The sequence below is a fragment of the Lampetra planeri genome, unplaced genomic scaffold (genome assembly GCF_965212315.1).
Source record: "Lampetra planeri unplaced genomic scaffold, kcLamPlan1.2.h2 scaffold_1437, whole genome shotgun sequence".
Taxonomy (NCBI): domain Eukaryota; kingdom Metazoa; phylum Chordata; class Hyperoartia; order Petromyzontiformes; family Petromyzontidae; genus Lampetra; species Lampetra planeri.
In genome coordinates this window covers 1-21,370 of record NW_027614160.1, presented here as the reverse complement: position 1 = coordinate 21,370, position 21,370 = coordinate 1, and the positions used below count along the sequence as shown (strand labels likewise).

Genomic DNA, 21,370 nt, shown 5'->3' with positions numbered 1-21,370 from the left:
AATGTGACGAACGAGGAATGATACTCTTGACAAAAACACAACAGGACAATTCTTTACACAAGTGCGTCAACAGAAAGTGACACATTCACATAATCAATCAGTGACACATTCACATAATCAATATACAGCTTGAGAATGTATTGTAAGTTAACATTCAAAGATTTTTTAACGATATTTACAGCATTACCTTCTGTGGAAAACATAAGATATTAAATACATTTAGCAACAGACACGTGGTTTCAAAGCAAAAAAAAACAAAAACAAAATCTAAATAAAACCATTAAATTAGGCGCAGAGAGTGAACAGAACATTCAGAAAAAGCTGGTCTTGAGTTTGATGGTCGGTGCAGCTTGCACAGTGGGTTGAGCTTGTCTGGCTGCAGCCTTGGCTTTGCTGCTGGCCTGGTTCGCCCGGACAGCTGATTCTAGGCGGCTTTTGAGCTCAGGTGCTGCACCAATAACTATCTTGAAGGCAGCTGGATAGAGGGGGGCCGATCCGCATGAGGTTCTGCAGAGCAAAGTCATGCAGGCTTTTGGAGATTTGAGGCGCAGAGGAAGCGGTGTTTTCATCCAAAAGGTAGGAAATGAGAGTAGGAACAAGAAGAGCCAGCAACTGCACCCCTACCGAGAACATAAGAAAAACAATTAAAGACAGAAAATACAGGAAAAATATTGAACAATAAATGTCGGCAGAGACCGCACCTTGTCCCACCCTTTGTGTTGACAGAACAGAGGACTCGCACAACAGGATTGGACACAATGAAAGAAATAATCCCCCTTCATGGATGCCAAGATTTTTTTTAACTTGTAGGCCATCTTGTCAGGTGATGCACATCAAGCTACGTTGTAGCCTACACCATCGATTTGATACAACTACCAGTGGCAGCACAGGATAAACTGTCAGATGGGAAGTAAAATTAAGTGTGTTCCATATTAGTGTGTCAGAGTCAGAGATTGTGAGTTAGAGTCCAGTACGGCGCAGCGAGCAGCAGTGGAAACTGAGCTTGATGACTAACGTAACTGACTTGGACAACATGCGGAATGGAAGAAAAAAAGAAAAGAAAAAGAGTATGGTTTGACTTGAAATACAAGTTCAATTAACATACTTCATTATCATCACCTCTGGAGCAGAACCAATGCGGCATCATTGCAACCCACACGTCGTGATGAGCTCCATGCTTGTCAATTCATTTGAATCAGCCTCAAAAACTTTATTTGCTGCAGTTTTTACTGAGATTCAGTGTATCGTTTGATGATTTTAAAGGTAAGGGGCCCCAATCAGTACACTGCACTTCACTATAGCTTCTATTCCCCAGTTTATCTGTTCTGAGGTGATTTAATTCTGTTGGATTTTATGTTTTAAGTAACTTTTAATTTTCTCCATTTCATTCTCTTTAGTTCTTCTTCTTTCTTTTGATGTTTTTAATGTCATCCTCTGCTTCTGTACTGCACTTTGAATTGCCTGGTGTGTGAATTGTGCTGTACAAATAAATTTGCCTTGCCTTGCTATGTCAGTAAAAGACACGTTATCAAACCTGACTACATCAGATGTAATGTTCTTCTCATGGGATATTATCGACATAAAAAGTTTGTAATAATATTTCATCAGTGCTAAATTTGACAATGAGCTGGTGTAAGTGTCTAAGTTTAGCATTTAAAGTGCTGCTGCTCAGCACAGACCCAGAGGCACTGAGCTAAATGGATCTACTTTAATGGAGATAAACACTTTAATGGAAATAATCAAGCACTTCAGTGGTCCATTGCACAAAGAGTCACTTACGGTTCTGCTCTTCGCCCATGCCGACCAGATTTTCCAGTACCCTGATTCCCTCCTGCACCGCCTGCAGCTCGGCAGGAGTCCCAGGCCGGCTGCGCTCCACCGCCTTCAGCTTCTCCACCATGAGCGGGGCCAGAGTGTGGATGTACGGCGTGGACAGAGGGCTCGGCTGGAGTGCTGGAACACTGACAACAACATCTGGTAGCATCGCGCCTGAACCTGTGGGGAAAAGATTGAAGCTTGATTTTATTTTATGCTGCTTTCAAATACATACCTGTTTTTGTTGTACAACTTGTTTGAACCATGACGTCACACTACAAAAAGTCTTACCCAGAATATTTGTCTTATTTCTGGTCAAAATCTCCAATTTACAGTCAAAGACATATGTACACTTACTATAAACAATTTTCACCAGTTTGAGAAATATCTGCTTGTAATAAGAAAAAAACACCGCTCCATTGGCAGATTATTCTACTTTTTTTTTAAAGTGAAAATTGGCTTTGAAAAAGTGGAAACTGTCTAAAAAACAGTTACTTATTCAGGTAATGTATTATTTTAAGTGTAAAGAGATATTATGAGTAGATATTAGACCTTTTGACTAAAAATAAGCCAAATATTCTCAGAAAGACTGAGACTTTTTGCAGTGTAAAGTCTTTTCTATTGCATTACGATGTGAGACGTGTACCCAGGGATCACTGGAGTTGAGGGCGTTCTGGAAGCTGTTGATGCAGCCGCTCTGCAGAACAGTCACTCCTACAAGTTCGTTACCAGCAGACAGCAGGAAGAGCGTGATCGCTGTCAGCATGCTGACTTGATCCATGTCAGATCTGGACTCATCTGGAGAAAAAGAAAGCGACACATTATCAATACATAGTTATGCTACGGGGGGGCGGGGGTCATGCGTGCGTACCGGGCTGTGAGTACTCCAGCACAGAAGCCAGGCTGCTCCTCACGAGGCCGGTCCACTGGGTCTGAAGGCTCTCCGCCCGAGTCAGGGGAGAGGTGATGATGGTCTTGATGCCCTGCAGGGCGGCGGACACAGGCACGGGCACCGAGTTGTCGGCCGTCTTAACCGCCGTTTCCCTCAGAACCCCAGTGATGAGGAAGAGCACGGTCGGTAGGATGGTCATGCTTCCTGTGAGTCATGACAAAAGGGACGATCGTTTGATCGCACACGTAGCACATTGCTTTAATAATAATGTAATAAACTTCATTGATACAGCACCTTTAAAACAACACATGCAGCTCAAAGAACCTGCTTTGCTAAAACGCTCACGTATAGAATATGAAGTTCAGTCCACACCAAAGATTCGGCGCGATGGAACGGTTGCAGACACAGCCGCAGCCTGAACAGTCCTGTTGCTACTCGGTTGGCGCTACAAGTTCCAGAGGATTCTACCTGTTCTATCTCTGATAACGGTTCAGGACGCGCTGAAAAATCCTTCTGAAGCACAACGGCATCTTCACAGCGTTAGCTCGAAACGCTACGCTAACAAAACCACTAAGAGAATTGACAGGACAAGTGTTGCAGAAATTCACCGATATCAAACGACATGTGGACAGTGGCTGAAAGGACATGAGGACATGAGGTCGACGAAAGGACATGAGGTCACAATGAGCAGTCGCCTGCTCGGTGCCTCAGTGTGAACTGGACTGTTGCGAGTGGAGACACGTAGTTGCACATTGCCAGTTGTTGCGCCTGGACCTCCTTGCGCTGAATTCAGAGGCAAAAAGATGTGTATATGCTAATGTTGTAAACTGGTACAATCTGGGACACAGATGTGGTTACAACAGATACAAAATAAAAAAGACGTAGACTGTGAAGTTAGTTTCACATCCTGTGTGTGTGTGTGTGTGTGTGTTGTTGCCTCACCAGCAGGCGAGCACAGCGAAGGCAGTTCAGCCAGGATGGAAACTGCGTTGGCCACCAGCCGCGCGCCCTCCTCAGGTAGCCTCTGAGGACTGAGCGTGTGGCTGGGTGAGTCCTTCGCACGAGCGTTGAGATGCGGCAGGTGACGGACCAGGATGAAGACCAGCAGCTCCATGGCTGCAAACACCAGTGAGTTGCCAGGGACGAGCTCCCCGGAGTCTCCTCCCTCTCCTAGAATGAGCTGCGAGTCCTTCTCCCCTTCTTCCTCGTTACCTGACGACGATATTAGGATGTTATTGTAACTAAAAAAAACAACATCTGTGTCTCATCTGTTGAAAGAACCTTTGCTGCTCCTCTGTCGCTGCAGATGGTCCTGTGCAGCCCTGATGGTTTCCTGGACGACGGCAGTGACCTGCAGCTGGACGGCAGGAGGGTCCCTAGTCAGCAGCAGCCTGTGGAGGACGTTCAGGAGCTCCACTGCCAACAGCTGGAGGAAGAAAAGAGCGCCCCCATCAGTGGTAACTCCGACAAGATCAATATAATTTTCCACTCACTTTTTTCGTCAAAAATCTCATCTTGGATGGTTCTATTTGCGCAGCAGACAAGGAAGTACAACTACTGTATGTACTGTTGTCTCTGCTCCATTTTTGGTGAATGTCAGCGCCACCTACTGGCCTGGAGGATGAACGACAGCGGAGCCAAGGAAAACGTTATTGTTCCGGCCCGTGCGGACATGAGGAGAAGCAGCTCCAACTGAGACATCTTCATGACCGTCTCTTGACGAGACGACACCGAAGTCTTTGATGAAATCTGGAAGCGTGATCTTAAGCGGATTCAGAACGCTGCCGTGCATGTACTGACAATAACAGGGAAAAGGAGATCACTCTCCATTTGTCCGTTATGAGCTTATCTGCACCGACTCCCTGTGAAATCCAAAACTGAATTTAAAATTCCCCACCTCACCTACAAAGCCCCTGACAGTTTTAGCACCATCAAGCCTCAAAAGAACGTTGCGTTTGCAGACTTGGGGCTTATTGCAGGCTCGTGGAGTTTTCTACAAAGGGAGACAGGCGCGTTCCGGTATGAGGATCCTCTCCCTGTGGACGCGTCTTTCTGTTTTGGAGGCAGACACCCAAGAGTTTCACACCGTTCCAGTGGCTCTGGCTGCACTGACCGCAGAGGGACTTCCCATGATGCACTGGGCACCTCTCTCCTCCTCCCCCCTCTTCCTCCTCTGTCTGTACACAATATCCCATAATGTCTGCGGCTGATGCTGTACTCTCTGCACCCGTCGTCTCTCAGTCTCTCTGTGGATTTCTCTGCTTCTGGATCCTGAACCATCTACCGCCGCCATGATCCTGCTCAACAGCAACATACTCTTATAATATATGTGCTATTTGTTCTAACGGTTACTACTACAGGCCATCACTGCACATTTTTACTAAGATATTTGTCTTACCTCTATTCAAAATGTCTAATTTCTAGTTGAAAGTAAAAAAGCAGAAAAATCTGGCAGTGTTGTTTCTTTTTCTTATTACAAGCAAAAATCTTGCTCCACTGGCAGATCTTTTCATGCACTATCATGTGAAACGTTGCATGAAACAAGTGAAAAATGTCTAAAAAACAAGTTTATTTTTAGAGTTTATGAATAGAAGACTAGACTAGACACATTTTCACCAGAAATAAGACAAATATTTTGGTACGAGGGTGATTTTTTTCAGGGATGCTGGCACTTTTTCAACATTATTACATATACAAGTGCATATGCACAAAAACGCACACACACATGCAAACGGACAGACAGTGTCAATTAGCTGCTCCCGTTTGTGGCAGAACACGGCAACGACAGCGTGGCAGCAGCAGAGAGACGTGTGCTGTGTCCCATTTTAACAGCTGCATCCTCCGGGGTCCATTTCTGTGTTTTCTTGAATGACGGCCATTTCTACGACTCTCAACAAACAGCTCACTGTTGTCTGCCGTGCACGGATCAGTGTAACAAAGCGCCGAAGAGGTCCTTGTCATCTTGTTAAGTCAGTAAACAAGTCAGTAAATATCACATGACCGTGCTGTTTTGCACGGATATGTTCCTGGTAAACACATCACTAGTGGAACAGCTGCGATGACAAAACCTCTCTGTTTGTTTTCTAATATTTTGTTGAAATTCAATTACACGGGAAAATAACAGTCATGTGTAAAAGCTGAGCTGTTGCTCCGTACCGGAACTAAGCACTGTAATTAGCTCCACCACCGGGGTTCGTTTTTTTCCTTTGATTTGTGTCGAAAAAGCTGCACTGGTGAATTTCAAAGAACTTCTTGGAGGGTAAAATCGATCAATGAGGAACGTATTACAAACAGCATGTCGTACGTTGGACAGATTCTAGTCTATCATTAGTTCAGTGTTAACCCCGGTGCTACACTCACACTACACGCATACTTTGGAGTACCATAATTACGGGACTATTTGGGCTCGCAGAAAACCTTGATATCTTATAAGATAAGATAAGGAGTAAGATGAGGAGTTGCGCTCGGTTCCGAAGAAGGAGCTAGGAGAAAGAGAACGTCGAGAACAGCCATGGTGCTGCCATTACGGTAATCTCATTTGCTCTGTTGCTGGAAACTGGCGAGTCATTACCGTAATGACAGCAACACGGATGTGAAGTGCAACTTGTCAACTTCCAGATCTGGTTACATTTAAATATCACATATATGACTCTTCTCTCCTGTCATTTTGACACAGTGACCTTTGACCTTACCTGGTCCTCTGCGATGTGAGTTTTAGCGTATAGAGATTCCAGCAGAGTGCAGAGGGCCTGCAGGCAGGACATGACATGTTCGATAGGTTCCTCTGGCCGCGGGAAACAGAGAAACTCTATACTGACACCTGAGAGGGAAAACACAAAACGGCTGTTTTCTGTTCCGTTCACATCGTCAACGCGTGACAGTCGACAGATCCTTCGTGGGTCGACGATTCAAACATGAAGTGGCTTCAGTGTGTGTCTCTTCACCTAACATGAGATGCATCCTGTCTTTGAGTGACTCCTCAAAGCTCTTGGTGGCAGGAGCCTTGGACGGAGCTGAGGGAGCCTCCTCTCCCTCCTCACAAGCACCGAACCCGGTGCCGCTCAGCCACAAGGCCACAGCATGCAGGACGGGAGCCCAGGAGCTGCGGTAATGGAGCCTGGCGGTGTCGATGGTCTCTGGGGTATAAAACGCTCCACCTAAACACACAGCATCGGATGACACAGCAAAAAGTCTAAATGTTACTAAGAATATTTGTCTTATTTCTAATCAGTATGTCTAATATCAAGTCACTAAATGTCTTGACACTTAAAATCAGACTGGTTTTAGACAATTTTCACTTGTTTCAAGCTAATGTTAATCTGCCAGTGGAAGATGAAAACATAATGTTTCCCCACTTGCAGATTTTAAATTAGCTTGAAATTATTTTTTCACGGTTTTTGCCTAGAAATGACACATGTTGACTAGAAATAAGACAGAGATTCTTGATAACGGTTTGAGTTTCTGCAGTGTGGCAGACGTTGTGCAGTTTGCACAACATTCATTTAGACAATCATGTTTCACGCACATTTTTTTTCACACTTGAAATACATAGAAAAATCTGACAGTGGAACAAAGTGTTTTTTTTCCTTATTGGTAGGAAAAATATCTTGCTCCACTGGCAGATTTTTCTACTCATTTCAAGCGAAAATTTGCTAGAAAAAAAGTGAAAAATGTTTAAAAACTTGACTTCTTCAGGTGATGTGTCTTATTGTAAAGACATTTTCATGGCTACAAATGAGACATTTTAACAAGAAATGGCTGATATCTGTCAGCTGAATGCAGCACTGAGGAGTCTGTACCGTCTGGAGGCAGCTGACTGGAGAACTCGGCCGGCAGCGTGAGCAGAGCGTAGTCTCGCAGCATGGCCCAGCCACAGGCGGCTGAGGGAGGGCAGCTCGGGCTGCACCAGCGTGATGAGGCTGTCAGGCGGGAGCACATCCGCACTCAGATCATCCTCGTCCTCGTCTCCGCTTCGGACAGGTCTGGCCGGCTTGGACTCCGCCTCTTTCTTGATCTTCATCGCCACCACGTAGACCTATCGGGAGAAAGCCGGTCAGTCGAAGCGGTGGGTGTGGGACAGTGGTGGGGTCAGAGCGGCCCTGCGGCCCCACCTCGGCCCACGCTTTGAGCACGGCCAGTTTCTCCATGGTGGTGGCGCTCTCGCTGTACAGCTGGCTGGACGAACCCTTCCCGGCTTGCACCTTGTCCAGCGATGATACGAGCAGGTTGTGGACTCGCCGCAGGTCATTGAGGTCACTGACCACGCCACTGCCGATCCAAGTACTACACACCTGTAGTCACACACTTGGTGGTTTATGAAACGGCAAATTGAAATCTGCCACTACGATCCTTTAAAATGATGTTAGACATGCTTAGGTTGCACAAACGGACTTGGACATTTTAATGGTGTGTTGGTGAAACGACACACTACCAACACATGACTCAGCAAACCCACTGAAAACTTGATTGTTGATTATTATCATCATCATCAACATATGCGGATGGGAAATGCTCGTCTCTGGTTTTGTGCTCTATTTTAAATCAATCCGTTTTGAGAGCAGAAGTGCCTGAGGTCTTTCTCTTGTTTATTATTCCCCACTCTTATTTCTTTCTTTCCGTCAGATGAGTCAGAGCATTAAACCAGAGAGCAGGATGACAACGCACTACAGCATCAGCAATGCCAACATGAGAATATATGAACGAATGGGCGCTGCTCGGTGGAAGTGCAGCTGGTTACGACACTGCGGTTCTTCAGTGGGTTTTCCTGAGTCATAGCTACGTCAGTACATCTAGTTCTACATGAATACTCGTACCTGACATGCTTTTGCAGTGATATCAGAGGGCGTGTCAGGTGAAAACGCAGGTCTGAGTGCAGCTCCGACCTAAAAAACAAACCCGTCAGACACAAAGTTGGACGTTTGCTGTGCGACTTTGCAGCCTGTTGCAAATCCATACGTTCTCGACTCACATTGGCCTGGTACTGCTCCAGGATGACATGTCCTGGGAACTCAGGCTCTGGTACAGACGCAAACTTTTTAATGATGTCCTCCAAAGCCTGGAGGCCGGCCATCCTCAGCTGGTTACTGTGGTCTGTGGCCGCCATGAACGCCATGCGGATGAGGTCGGACAAATGGAGCACCAGCAGGTCTCCTGGAGGGGGGGGAGGGAGGGAGGTGAGCAGGTAATGATCGTGGATGGCTCAGGAATGCCCTCTGAGTGAGCCGTCACTGTGGTCATCAGATTTCTCTCTGTGCTCGTAACAGATAGATAAATATTTACTTTTATTGTTTGTTTCTCAAAGAAAGGCCGACTACAATGAATTGATTTTCACATTTCTTTCTCTCTTTTCTGTCTAAAGACCTTGGATAAAAGGAGAAAAAGTAGCGTTCTTAAACCTTTAACACCGACGGTGTATCGGCTGCGATACCGTCTGTGTTAAAGGGTTAAAGTTGCACTATGTATTTTTGATTTTGCAGCAGCGACCTCTGCTGACACAAGCACTAATTACAAGACACTGGTGCATTCTAAGACGGAGAGCAGCGAAGAAGAAAACACACAGAAAAACACTGTTGAAAGTTTCAGGGTGAAACTGTCCTGACTCAGAAGAAACATCCACGGACTCTAGTTAAAACACACCTTTAAAAGGATTAACTAGACACACTCCCACTCAGTCCCACTCAGTACATCTGGCCACTGCGTTCGTTCTGTAGCTTATATAAATACACAATCCTCTATTTGTCACAGCCACAATAGCCCCTACCACTTTGGCTGACTCATCTCTCGCCTTGCTCCATCGTTACAGACATGCACATGAATGAGATCCTGCAGCTGAGGGTAAACACCTACGAATTACATCTACAACATCTACAAGTGGCTACAAGTAAGTGAACAACTGTACCTTTGGGGTTTCTGGCTTGTGCAGAGCGGGCAGCTGCCAGGTCAAAGTGCACTCTGTCAGCGTTCTCACACAGCAGGATGATGCGGCACAAGCAGTCGGCCGCAAACACCCGCGTCACCCAGCGCGGCGCCACGGACGGCTTGGACTTATCGTCCTCGCCCAGACCTGTGAACATGGTGTCATCGTCCAGCTCGTCCTTTTTCTCCGAGTCCTCCTCGTCCTTTTCCACCTCGAACGCGACGGCTCCACCGACGTCTGACAAAACGAAATGAAAATGGTCGATCACTTTATTTATAGAGCCTTTTTATACAAAGTGCATGCAACACAACGCGCTTACACAAAGAAAAGAAGCAGACAACAAAACAATCAAGCAAAATAGTAGAAAAAAGGAAAAATATGCAAAAATAAAATGATTAGTAATAGAAATTAAGACTCACATAAAGAAAAATAAAATGGAAATAATCATAAAAGAAAATTAAAATCTGTTCAAAATGTTCCACTGGTGTTATGACCGACGCAGTGAATGTCAGATTATTTGTGGAGCTTACTTACAGTGATGGCAATACTGTTTTACATTTGCTCACAGGCTGAAAACGTTTACTGTCATATTCTCCTGTTTGCTCGCGTCACCTGTCGTTGCTGCCAGGACGTCTTTGCAGAGTTTGAGCCAATGAGAAAGCTTCTCCACGGCAAGCGATGACAGCATGTGGCCTAGCGTGTCATGAATATCAGAGCAGAGCTTCCTGTCGGTCTCCCGGTCCAGCATGCCAAACAGAGCCCCCTCCAGACCCGTCTCTGTGATGTTCAGATCTGCACCGGGGACAGTCGACACAATTATTGATGCTCAAGCGGCTCGCTGACAAATCCCATCTGCGACGGAATATTCTTATCATTCTTTGCACTCACTTATGATGGAGTTTTCTTTGCCGTCTCCTGCGCGCTTTGCGAGGCTCATGGCGTACTCGCACACCTCGGCGGCCTCTCTCTGAGCGAGCTGTCTCAGGCAGGCCACCGCAGCTCGACGCAGCAGCAGGTGGGAGCTGCACAGGTGCACCTGCGGCACAGCCACGATTCAATACGGTGGATCTAATCTGACGCGATCCTCCACACGAGCACAGATGAGCTTACACAGAGACAGGGCACCAAACTGGACAGGTTGACGTGACGGGGAGCGAACATGTGGAGCTGCTGCAGGCATGAGATGGCAGCTGCCTGCACCAGAGAGTCCGAGTGGTCCTGCATGATGGCGCAGCCGACCAGGCAGGACGAACGGATGGTGGAAATCGTCGCACCGTTTCCTGGCAGAAGCATTGATGGAGATTAGCGAGAGACACAACATGAGCGTTTTGGACCGGCAGTTGATCATCTGAGGGGAAACACTGCCACCTGCTGGCAGTCAGGGTGTCCACATGTTTACCCTGTAATTCTGGTCCCACCGTGGTGATGAGAGCTCCCAGGCAGCGGCCCAAACACTGGTGCACCTCGGTGTGTGACGGAGGCACAGTCAGGAGCAAGGTCAGGACCAGGGACAGCGTGGGCTCCACGTAGCCTCTGTACATCGGACCGCTGGAGTCCACAATCAGAGCGAGAGAATGCAGAGCCCATGTCTGAGGAAAGACAGCACGTGGTCAGCTCCTTTGGTACTGGTGTCTCATGACCACGGGCCCATCCCAGAAAGTAGGTTTACTGGCACATTCACGCTAGCATACTTTGTAGTACCGTAATTATGTGACTATTAGCAGAAAACACTGAACGGTTCTGAAAACTGAGAAGCTGCTTTGGGTTCCTCTACCTGCTGTGAAGAAGGAGCTAGGAGAAGGAGAAAACGTCCATCAGCTCCTTCATCACAAGGAAAGGGAAACAGGAACAACTTCTCAACTTTCAGGAACGAATCAATGATTTCTGATGGCGCAAATAGTCGCATAATTACCGTACTGAAAAAGATGCTAGTAGTTGGTGTTAAAGGGTTGAACACATATAATCAAATTAACATATTATACATATATTACATAAATATAATGCATATTCACAAATATACATATATATATATATATATACACACACAATATAAAAAAACCCCAGAAATTTCGCAAACTGTCCAAATTTGTCTCCGTTTGTTGGTTACTTAGTGTACCTGAACCTCGTGGGAGGATCCATCCTGAGCCAAAGCCAACAAGATACTGACGCTGGTCTTTAAATGTTGGCCTGAGCCAATTCCTCCAACGTATCGATGCAGACAGCCGAGAGCCAGCGAATGACCCGTCCTCGACACGACATCACGGGCCGACTTCAGCCTGGAAAGCGAGAAGGGAAAAACTGGGTCACTAAACTTTTATCTACCAACTCTCCAGAAAACATCTTTGACCTATTTTATGAAGTTAATAAATTGCATACTAATTCATTACTGATGGCTGTATTTACTTATGCTGCTGGTGTTACTCTGTATTCATAATCTTTATATATAAGGTTCCAGGTAGCTTTAATGTCAGTACTGCAGTATGTGATACATACAGACTGAAATTACAATGCTCAATTCCCACGGTTTACCGTACATTTGTAAAAAAGTATTAAAGAAAGAAAAATAAAATAACAATAAAAAATATTAAAAGACAAAAAGAAACAATGTTCGCACTTGTGTATATTTACTGTTTCCCATAAAAAAATCTATTTGTAAATACACAGATGGATACTTTCTTTATCGCAAGTGAGAAATTCATATAAATATGAATGTATGTATATTAAAATGTATATATTTACATATTATACTTAAAATGTTTAGTTAAATTCTCTCTTTTGATTCTTTTTACCTTTGTTCTTTGGCTGCTATGACATGTGAATTTCCCTCACGGGATGATTAAAGTACTTTTCTATTCTATTAACAGAACAAGAGAAAAAAAGAAAAAATGCATGTTAATATGGAGTGCCTACTTATCAAAGCTGGTCTGTGCCATTCTGGCGATGAACGTGGCCTCTCCCACCACCTGAGCCATCCTGCCCAGGGCCTCTCCGGCGGCACAGCGCAGGATGGGATTGGGATTGTCCAGAGCCCCCATCACCAGAGCCAGAGCGGACTTGCGCACCTCCTCAGGGCCCAGAGTGCTCTTGTTTTCAGCCAACCCCTTTAGGAGGTTTGTCAGGGAGAAACACGTTTATTCACCGTATTCAACGTTTATTCAACGGTGTTTTGTCACCTTCAGAGCGCTCAGCACAGCAGTGAAGATGTTCAGTTGGACCGCCTGCTGTCGGACTCCTTTCGCCTGCTTTATACACTCGGCAAAGTGGTCAAGCATCTGCAGCCTGAAGCACACGGGTCAGACACGGGATTCAATTTGATTACATTTGATTAAAAGGGAACTTTATTGATTCTGTCTGGGAATTAGAATGTGAGTAACAAACGGAGCAAAATCCAAACACAGAATGTCAAATATATTTTAAATGTAACGATTTTAACGATTGATTGGAAATAAGACAAGTACTCGTGTACAGATTATTAAGAGTGAACCCACATCAGATCTGTGCATGCGACCACGAGATGGTTCACCTGTGTTTGAAGGACACATGGGGGAAAACCACCCCGAACAGAGCCACTGAGGCGTCGATGACAGACACACCCAAAGGCAGAGGACCTGGGATGGCTTCACCCACAGGCACACGCAGGTATATGGAGGACGGATCGTGTTCCAGGGCTCCACTGCCGGACGCACTGTTGGGCTGAAGCTATTTGAAAACAAACAACAACGGGCGATGGACGGAGAACGTACCACTTACACCATCTACAGCCATGGTTTGCAGCCTCACAGGGGACGTTACCTGGTCCTCGATGGACTTGTGGTCCGTTTCCTGGAGCCAGGAGCCCATCAGCACACTGTCGTCATAGTGACAGAGCGAGCGGAGCAGAGAGGTGGTGGTGTTGGCAGAGTTGTCGGTCAACGTGAATTCTGCCACCAGCTCCCTGAGGAGGGCGTTGAAGCTGCCTACACAAGCGGGTGACAGGATTCAAAACACCTTCGCTTCAGTGCGCCGTCAGAAACGGACGCGTTCGGCACACACACACACACACACACGCACACACACACAAAGACGACAGCTGCACAGTCTGACCGCAGAAATTCAAAATCTTTCAAAAAGTATAATTTCAACTTTAAAAACATCTCTTTACATTTAAAATAAGACACATTTTTAATAAGACATTTTTCACTTGTTTCACACAAATTTTCCCTTGAAATAAGTCAGTGTTTTTCATTACAAGCAAAAGAAAATCTTGCTCCACTGGCAATTTTTCTGCTCACTGAAGTGAAAATTATCTTGAAACATGTGATTCATGTCTAAGACAAGTGGCTTTTCATTTAGACAAACATTCTCGGTAAGAGTTTTTGCAGTGACTTACCTTCGTATGTCTTTGGAGGTAACAGAGCTAGGATGTCATACAAACGGAGTCGCACCATTGCTGCACTTGCCTTCAGATGAGCACCGTGCACTTTACTGATGGCAGGGACACTGATAACACAAGGAAACATGGCGATCACTAGCCAAGCGATGGACATTTCCGTCCATTGGTGTGTTGTTTGCTAACAAACTCACTGTGACATCATCGTCATAGCACATTCAATGGGAGTCATCAGCCTGCGGATGACGTCCTCTGTGAGCAGTTCAGGGCAGTGGGCCACAAAACTACGCATGGCTGCAGCAGGAAGGATCATAACCAGGGTCAGAATGGAGTGTGCGGCACTTTAGAAGGGAACAGGGGTGCGTTTGATTACCACACAGCGCTCCGGCTCGGCCTTCGAGCGTGACCTGCCACGTGAAGGAGTCTCCTCTGGCCTTTTCTGCTTCAAGCTCCTTCTGGGAGCGAGGAAACACGTTCCTCCACAGCAGCAGCATCTTGGGAAGGTGATAGCGCACAAGGGAAGAACCTGCAAACACACACTGGTGTCAAGAGATGCAGACTCAACTCAAAACCGTACTAAGAATATTTGTCTTATGTCTTATAAAATCTCTTTATACCTAAAACAAGACACACGACCTGGAAAAAGTTACTTGTTCTTTTACACAATTTTCACTTGTTTCAACCACATTTTCACTTGAAATAAAAAGAAAAATCTACCAGTGGAGTAAGATTTTTTGCTTGTAATAACAAACAAATATTTTTTTTTTTTTACTTTTTTAAGTGAGAATTTCCTTGAAACAAGTGAAGATTGTCAAAAACAAGTTACTTTTCCAGGTGATATGTCCTACCACCATATCAAGATTAAAGAGATTATTGACCAGAAGTTAGACATTTTGATTAGAAATAAGAAAGAATTATATAAACTATTAATTATTTATGTAAGCAATTAATAACTAATAATGATTAGTTAATTAACTGGTATTAATTCATTGTTAAGTGTTGTTTTAAACAATATGATGTATTATTATTATTATTTCATTGCTTAATTATTACATGATAATATTAATTTGATTAATTATTATTTTATTAGTCAACAGAATAATGCTTATTTTGTAATTATGTAAATTCATCACTCTCAATGACGAATGATGAATTTCTCAGTTAAGATCAATAAAGTATCTATCTATCTATGAATACAGAAATATTCCATTTAAATAAATTAATTAAAACAAAGAAGACAAACAGAGAAGAAAGGAACATGTGGAAGACTCACCCAGGGTCATGAGGGCCCCCAGCAGCAGCCATCCAGCCTGCGTGCGCTGCAGGGACAGGCGACTATTCTGGGCAGCGGTCCGCAGGAGGTCTTCAGCGATACTCACCACCAGCTACAGCGCAGAACACGGACATGTCAACATTCACATTTAAACAGCTGGATGCTGGAAATTTTTCCAAGGACCCCTTGGGCCAAAGAGGTTTGAGGAGCCCTGAATTAGTCGAAGGGGAAACAATCGGAACAGAAAAAAAGGATCATAACTTGTCAAAATAAAAACTTGAGCTGTATTTATCAACTGTAGTTTTATTTTGTAAGGTACCACACAGGAAGTGCACACTCACACGCAACAGCTTCACAGAAGTCAGTGACTTGGTGCGCTGACACGTTGGGTGTGTGTCATCCTTTTCAGAGATCACGTTCTGCTGTGATGAAGTTTACTACAGTAACATAACGTTCTGGCGCGCACACACACACAGACACACACACCTTGCCCTTGGAGTGGGGGATACCCAGAGGACACTGGTGCACGCCTCCGAGAAGCGCAGCCATGGCAAAGCTGTAGCCGCTGACAGCCTCGGGCGAACTCTTCAGATTGTTGATTCTCTCGGCGCAGCGCTCCAGCAGCGGGGTTAACTGGTAGGGCAGCGCTACGGCCACACAGCGCAGGCACCACGCCGCTGCCAGACGGGCGGCCATGCTCGGATGCAGCAGCACCGAGGTCACAGTTTCAAGTAGTCCTACGAGAGAAAACACTAAACTTCATCCAGTGAAACTGGGTCAGACAGGACATTAGGACGGACTGTGATCACACTGGACTTTTTTAAGACAAGGCAGAACTTGATTTACTCTGAAGGAAATAGATCGGAGCATGCACACAACGTATACTGTACTCTCTGCATGGCTGAGGAGTTTGGTTTTGTACTTTCCCTCACCGATGGAAGGCTCCTGGATAAGCGGTGACGCTGTGGCACTCAGACTCTGAACCAGACTGCCCAGCTCCTTTAAGGCACAAACCATGACATGTTGGCTGGCAGAGACGTCAGCTGCTCCTGCTTTGTTTCTCACCAGTCATGTCGTTCACGACGGCCTCTGGAGAAACGGACGGGGGGACAAGAAGGACTCAACAACGTAGATAAGGCAGCGCTCTCCACAGAAACTATGACATATACATGGAATAATGTGTGCAGCATTGATGGACACAAAGGCCTGGACTAATAATCATCAAAAACATGATGGATTGAAGTTGTTTGTGGCCACCAGTCTGGAGGAGCGTTGTCCATGTTTTGCTGTGACACATTATAAAAAGTTGAATAATTCATCACACATGTTCAGAGTAGGGGTGTCCTGATCCGATACTGATATGGGATATCGGTCCCATATCGGTGTCTCTGCCCTCAGTTGTTCCCACCATATACTGAAAGTAAAAAATATCTCAACTTCAAAAATACTTTATGCTTTTTATTGGATTTATTGAGGTTATTTCTCAGGATCTTCTCATTGATTTTGTATTCATTTTATTCAATTGCAGAATATTCCAATGTTAAGGGTTATGGAACCCATTGTTTTTCTCAAACCCTCTGTTGCTGACTATTCTCTGTTATCAGATAATATCACCTGAGTCTTTTCTAACACTTTACACTATCAAATAATTAAAAGTTGGGATGATTCGTGCTGATATCGTATCGGATTGATATCGGTATCGGGCCAATGCTCAAGCCCGCAATATCGGTGTCGTATCGGGACACCCCTAGTTCAGAGGTCTTCAGTCCATTTTCACCCAGCGCACTGAGGAAACTTGATGAAATAGCCTCAGACGCTCTAAACAGGTGTTTGTCAGAAGGCAGAGACAAATCACACTTACAGTCTGGAACCATCGACAACAGAAAAGATTCAGGGAAGATTTCATATTCTGGGTCTTCAACTGTGGCATTCTGTTTTCCAAACAGTAGAATCTGTGAACGACTCTGTTTCACAGCGCCGTGTGCGGAGACGCTAGAAGGTTCCACCAACAACGGTGCAGGTTGGACAGTCTACCACAGTTTGAAGGTTGCAAAGCAAATCAGAGTAAGAGTCACCAGTGATTGTACGAATGATCTGTGATCTATGAGCACAAAGAAACGTTTGGAGGGACTGGAATCAGTGAGTGGACAAACCCGCCAACGATAAATCTGGTTGCTGTGGGGGAGGAGGGCTTGCACCTAGCATGAGGATGGGAATGAAATGACGCATGGCAAGTTGCAGGCAAGTCAAAGTTAGACAAAGCTGAGGGGGTGAGGGGGTGTGGTGGTGTGGGTGTGTGTGTGTGTGTGTGTGTGTGTGTGGGGGGGGGGGGGGGGGGGGGGGTCATCACCACTCAACGCAGACAAGGAAAAACCTCTGGAAGCAACCCAGATGCAAACCATGCAAAAAAAATCAAAATGGAAGCCAGTGAACAAATGTGGAGTTGAAAACCATAACAATGGATGGGTACTTACTCTGTAATGCTCTGAACCGTGATATTTCCCCCCCATCCTCCTTACCCACAGCCCTCATCTGCTTGCTGATGGCTTGGCAGATTTCCTTCCCGGCCGCAATCTGAGCTTTCTCTCCCAGTAAGCCCCCCAGGGTGGCACGTAGCATGAAGGAGACGCAGCGGCGCGAGTACACAGCCTCCACGTGTGTCTGCGTGGCCCGCGGGTGAGACACCAGGTCCAAAACGTGGGACAGGAACGTGGCGAAGTTGCGCTCCAGCCACTGACCACCGAGGGTCGTCACAAATACAACGTAGGCCTGAGGCGAAGGGAGACTCGTGTGAGGTCTGAACTGGGGACTTTAGGCCCAAAGGTACTCGTACACGGAGCGTACTCTGCAGATGTCCATGCATGTATAATTATTTTTTAATTCTTTGTTTAGAACAAGCCCCTGACCACTATCTATCACATTCCCCTTCTCGTCTCTTGTGCCATCAAAGGGCCAACCGTCAACGACGGAAGCTCGGATGACCGAGGGTCCAGCTCACCTGCGTGACCCCCACCCGCACCTCCCTGCTGACGGACCCGCCCCCCTTCAACATCTCCCCTCCGCTCTTCAAGAAGCCGGATCCACCACGCAGGAAACCTGTGGCCATTAACTCCAGCACCTCCTCCAGAGTGGCTCGTTTCACATTCTGACGCATCACTGAGGACAAAGAGGAAAACAGCCTGTTGAGTGAGTAAGAAAAAAAAAAAAAGACAAATGGCGAGCGCCTCTTGAAGGAGAGAGCGGTGGACTCTCACCGGCAGCTTGTTTGGGCATCAGGGCAGTAGCCATGACAGTTCCCAGGAGTTTGGCCACAGCTACCCGGACGCCGTAGTTGGATCCCTCCAGCGCCTTGAAGCACAGCGTGGCCACGTTCTCCAGCTCTGTGGTCCACATGAACACCGCTTCGTTCTGCAGCTCCAGCAGGCACTGATCAGGCAGAGGGAGGCTCAGTCATCACGTTCATGCACGTACATCAGTCGTGTTTTGTTCTCAGAGGGCTCAATGGACAGCATGTGTGGAGATGAAATCGGAGGATGCAAACAGCATGAACTTCTGCCACACTGCAAAATGTCAAGATCTTACAGAGGATATCAGCCTTATTTTTAGCCAAAATGTCTCATTTCCAGTCAACAACTCTAAAATAGGACACAACACCTGAAAAAGTAACTTGTTTTTAACAAATTTCACTTGTTTCAGGCAAATTTACACTTACAAATGTAGAAAAATCAGCCAGTCCAATTCTCATTAATATGAAGTTCTCTTCTCGCCTTCATCTTATTTTGAAGTTGCTACTTTGCTCAAATCTGTAACTTCAGCTGGAGATTCCCATTCAACTTCACATTGTATGGATCATAAGAAAATCACCAGAAATCCCTCCTGCATTTCTTTGTTAAAACTTTTTTTTTTCCATTTTCTGTGACTTACCTTTGCGACCGCACAGCGCACAGCCATGGACCTGTCAGTGAGCAGCGAGCGGGCGTTCTTGTAGATATCTCTGTGGCATGACGCCGCAGCTCCACCCAGTCCACTGAGAACCTTCTGCAGGCTCAGGAGGATCTCTCCTCTGCCTTGGGACTGCACATGTGTTGAAAGGTGGAAATGTGAGAAAAAACAAAACAACTCATATTTGTTGTCACCATCGGATGTTCGGGCTCTTAAAAAACGTACCTCTGCACTTTTTAACGCTTTCAAAAGATTATTAATAGTGTCTGGAAAAGAGCTTCCAAGCATCCTGCCCATCTTCTCATAAAAGGCTCCGACACAAGCTACAGCGGCACTACAGAGAAAAAAGGATTATATGTGTTAAACGAAATACGTATCATACACCAAATAAAAATGTACTGACTAATTATCATGAGATAGATTTCACCTAAAAGCGTCATATACATGTTTAGAAAACACAAAACAACTGCATGTGTGGGAGACTTCCCCCCTCACGCTGTGAATCAAATGAGCACAGGCAGCCATTAGTAGTCCATTAACGGCAGCGAGAACTACACGCTGCAATCCCATCATGTGCATTTAATCCCTTCCATTAAAACATGACTCTGCAGATTAACGTCTAATACCCCAGAGGGCTGTACATCTCTGGACTGGTTTCTAAAAATGTGACTGAATAAGATCTTACAGTTTGGTTGGCAAATATGCAGGTGTGTCGTCTTTGCTTTTGATGATTTCATTGCATTTGTCCAGCGTGTGGAAAACAGTGAAGGTGTCGCCGATGCTATAGAGGGTAGCCAGGTTTTTGGCGAGAAGTTTTCTTGTTGGGGGACCAGGGGCACTGCTGATCAGTCCTGTGAGCTGCTCCACCAGCTTCTTCTGCTTCTCCTTCACATCCACCTGCAATTCCAATGGGAACAATTAGCCAAAACGTAAATCAGAAGAATTAACCGATTAAACACACAAGGTCTGACACATATCGGTCACCTTATTTGCAGCCACGAGCACTTTATCCAAGAAGCGCAGCCATTCGAAGATGAAGACAGGCCTCTTTGCTTCAGTGATCTGGGCCAGAGCTTCTTCATTGAGCAGCAGGCTGTGAGCCAGCTCCATGGTGACAGCCTTTAATCACAGGAGGGGTTTGTCAGTCGATCCCTTCTCATACATCTGCTGATCCATAGAAAACGACAACTTAAGCTGCTAAAACACATAGCTAAATATAATGCACACTCTTTTTTTAAAGGCTTGTCAAAGAAATTAGTAATCCTACTGTTGTCAGTGCTATGAAACTGTTTTATACATACTTACTTAAGTTTAAAATGAGGGAATTAAATATATGTGATGACAGTTGCCGTAAACTCTTACCAAGAGTACTGGTATTATTTATAGTCAAAATGTTTCATTTCCAGTCAGAAAATGTCTTTAAATTTAAAATGAGACACATCACCTAAAAAAAGTAACATATTTTTATACAATTTTCACGTGAAATAAGGAAAATCTGCCAGTGGAGCAAGCTTTTTTGCTTTTAATAATAAACAAAAACACTTGTTCTACTGGCATTTTTTCTACTTAGTTTAAGTGAACATTTGCTTGAAACATGTGGAAAATTCTATATAACGAGATTTTTTACATGAAATTATACATTTTGAATAGAAATTAGACAAATGTTACTTGAGCTTTTGCAGTGTCCCTTCTGGAAAGAGCCTACTTAAGTTGCTAAAGCACTTCCCCGTAACTAAATATATTGTACACTTGATTTCAAACACTAGTCCCAGAGAGTAGTAATCATACTGCTCCTGTCGGTGCTATAGAAACTGTTTAATACGTGCTTGCATATGGTTTGAAATGAGGAAATTTAAAATGTGTTGACAGGTGTCTGCATCCAGCTGTTGACAGGCGAACTGAGCAGCGACCGAAGCTAGCTAGTTCCTCCGAGGAGAACAGCGGCTGTTCACGCTCACACAAACCGACAATTAACCATCTATTATCCCGTTCTATAACAATCAGAGGTTCGCATACACCTCGGCGAGAACATCTCGCTGAATCGATGGAAACATATGTCGCAAAAGTCTCTCATCCTACCTGCGTTCCGATTACCCAGGATGAATGACGACGAGTGTCAGTGGTGTCACATTAACAAAGGTCCGATGTGAAACCAATGCGTTA

General features: G+C 45.3%; 1 protein-coding gene across 1 annotated transcript; it reads right to left on the bottom strand.

Moving 5' to 3' along the window:
- Positions 1–311: 311 nt before the first annotated feature.
- On the bottom strand, positions 312–20,317 carry LOC144739347 (HEAT repeat-containing protein 5B-like). The gene is given in 38 exon segments (XM_078622310.1): positions 312–488; positions 490–620; positions 1,780–1,936; positions 1,939–1,995; positions 2,462–2,613; positions 2,687–2,911; positions 3,650–3,919; positions 3,989–4,133; positions 6,400–6,527; positions 6,652–6,864; positions 7,507–7,573; positions 7,575–7,742; positions 7,819–7,998; positions 8,521–8,589; positions 8,676–8,857; positions 9,606–9,860; positions 10,236–10,659; positions 10,734–10,903; positions 11,023–11,212; positions 11,740–11,899; positions 12,534–12,724; positions 12,797–12,902; positions 13,147–13,322; positions 13,416–13,579; positions 13,993–14,102; positions 14,187–14,286; positions 14,366–14,518; positions 15,266–15,377; positions 15,752–16,002; positions 16,198–16,324; positions 16,326–16,354; positions 17,785–18,034; positions 18,264–18,421; positions 18,520–18,691; positions 19,190–19,339; positions 19,433–19,541; positions 19,893–20,104; positions 20,192–20,317. Coding segments are annotated over 38 exon segments (6,216 nt in total).
- Positions 20,318–21,370: the final 1,053 nt, after the last annotated feature.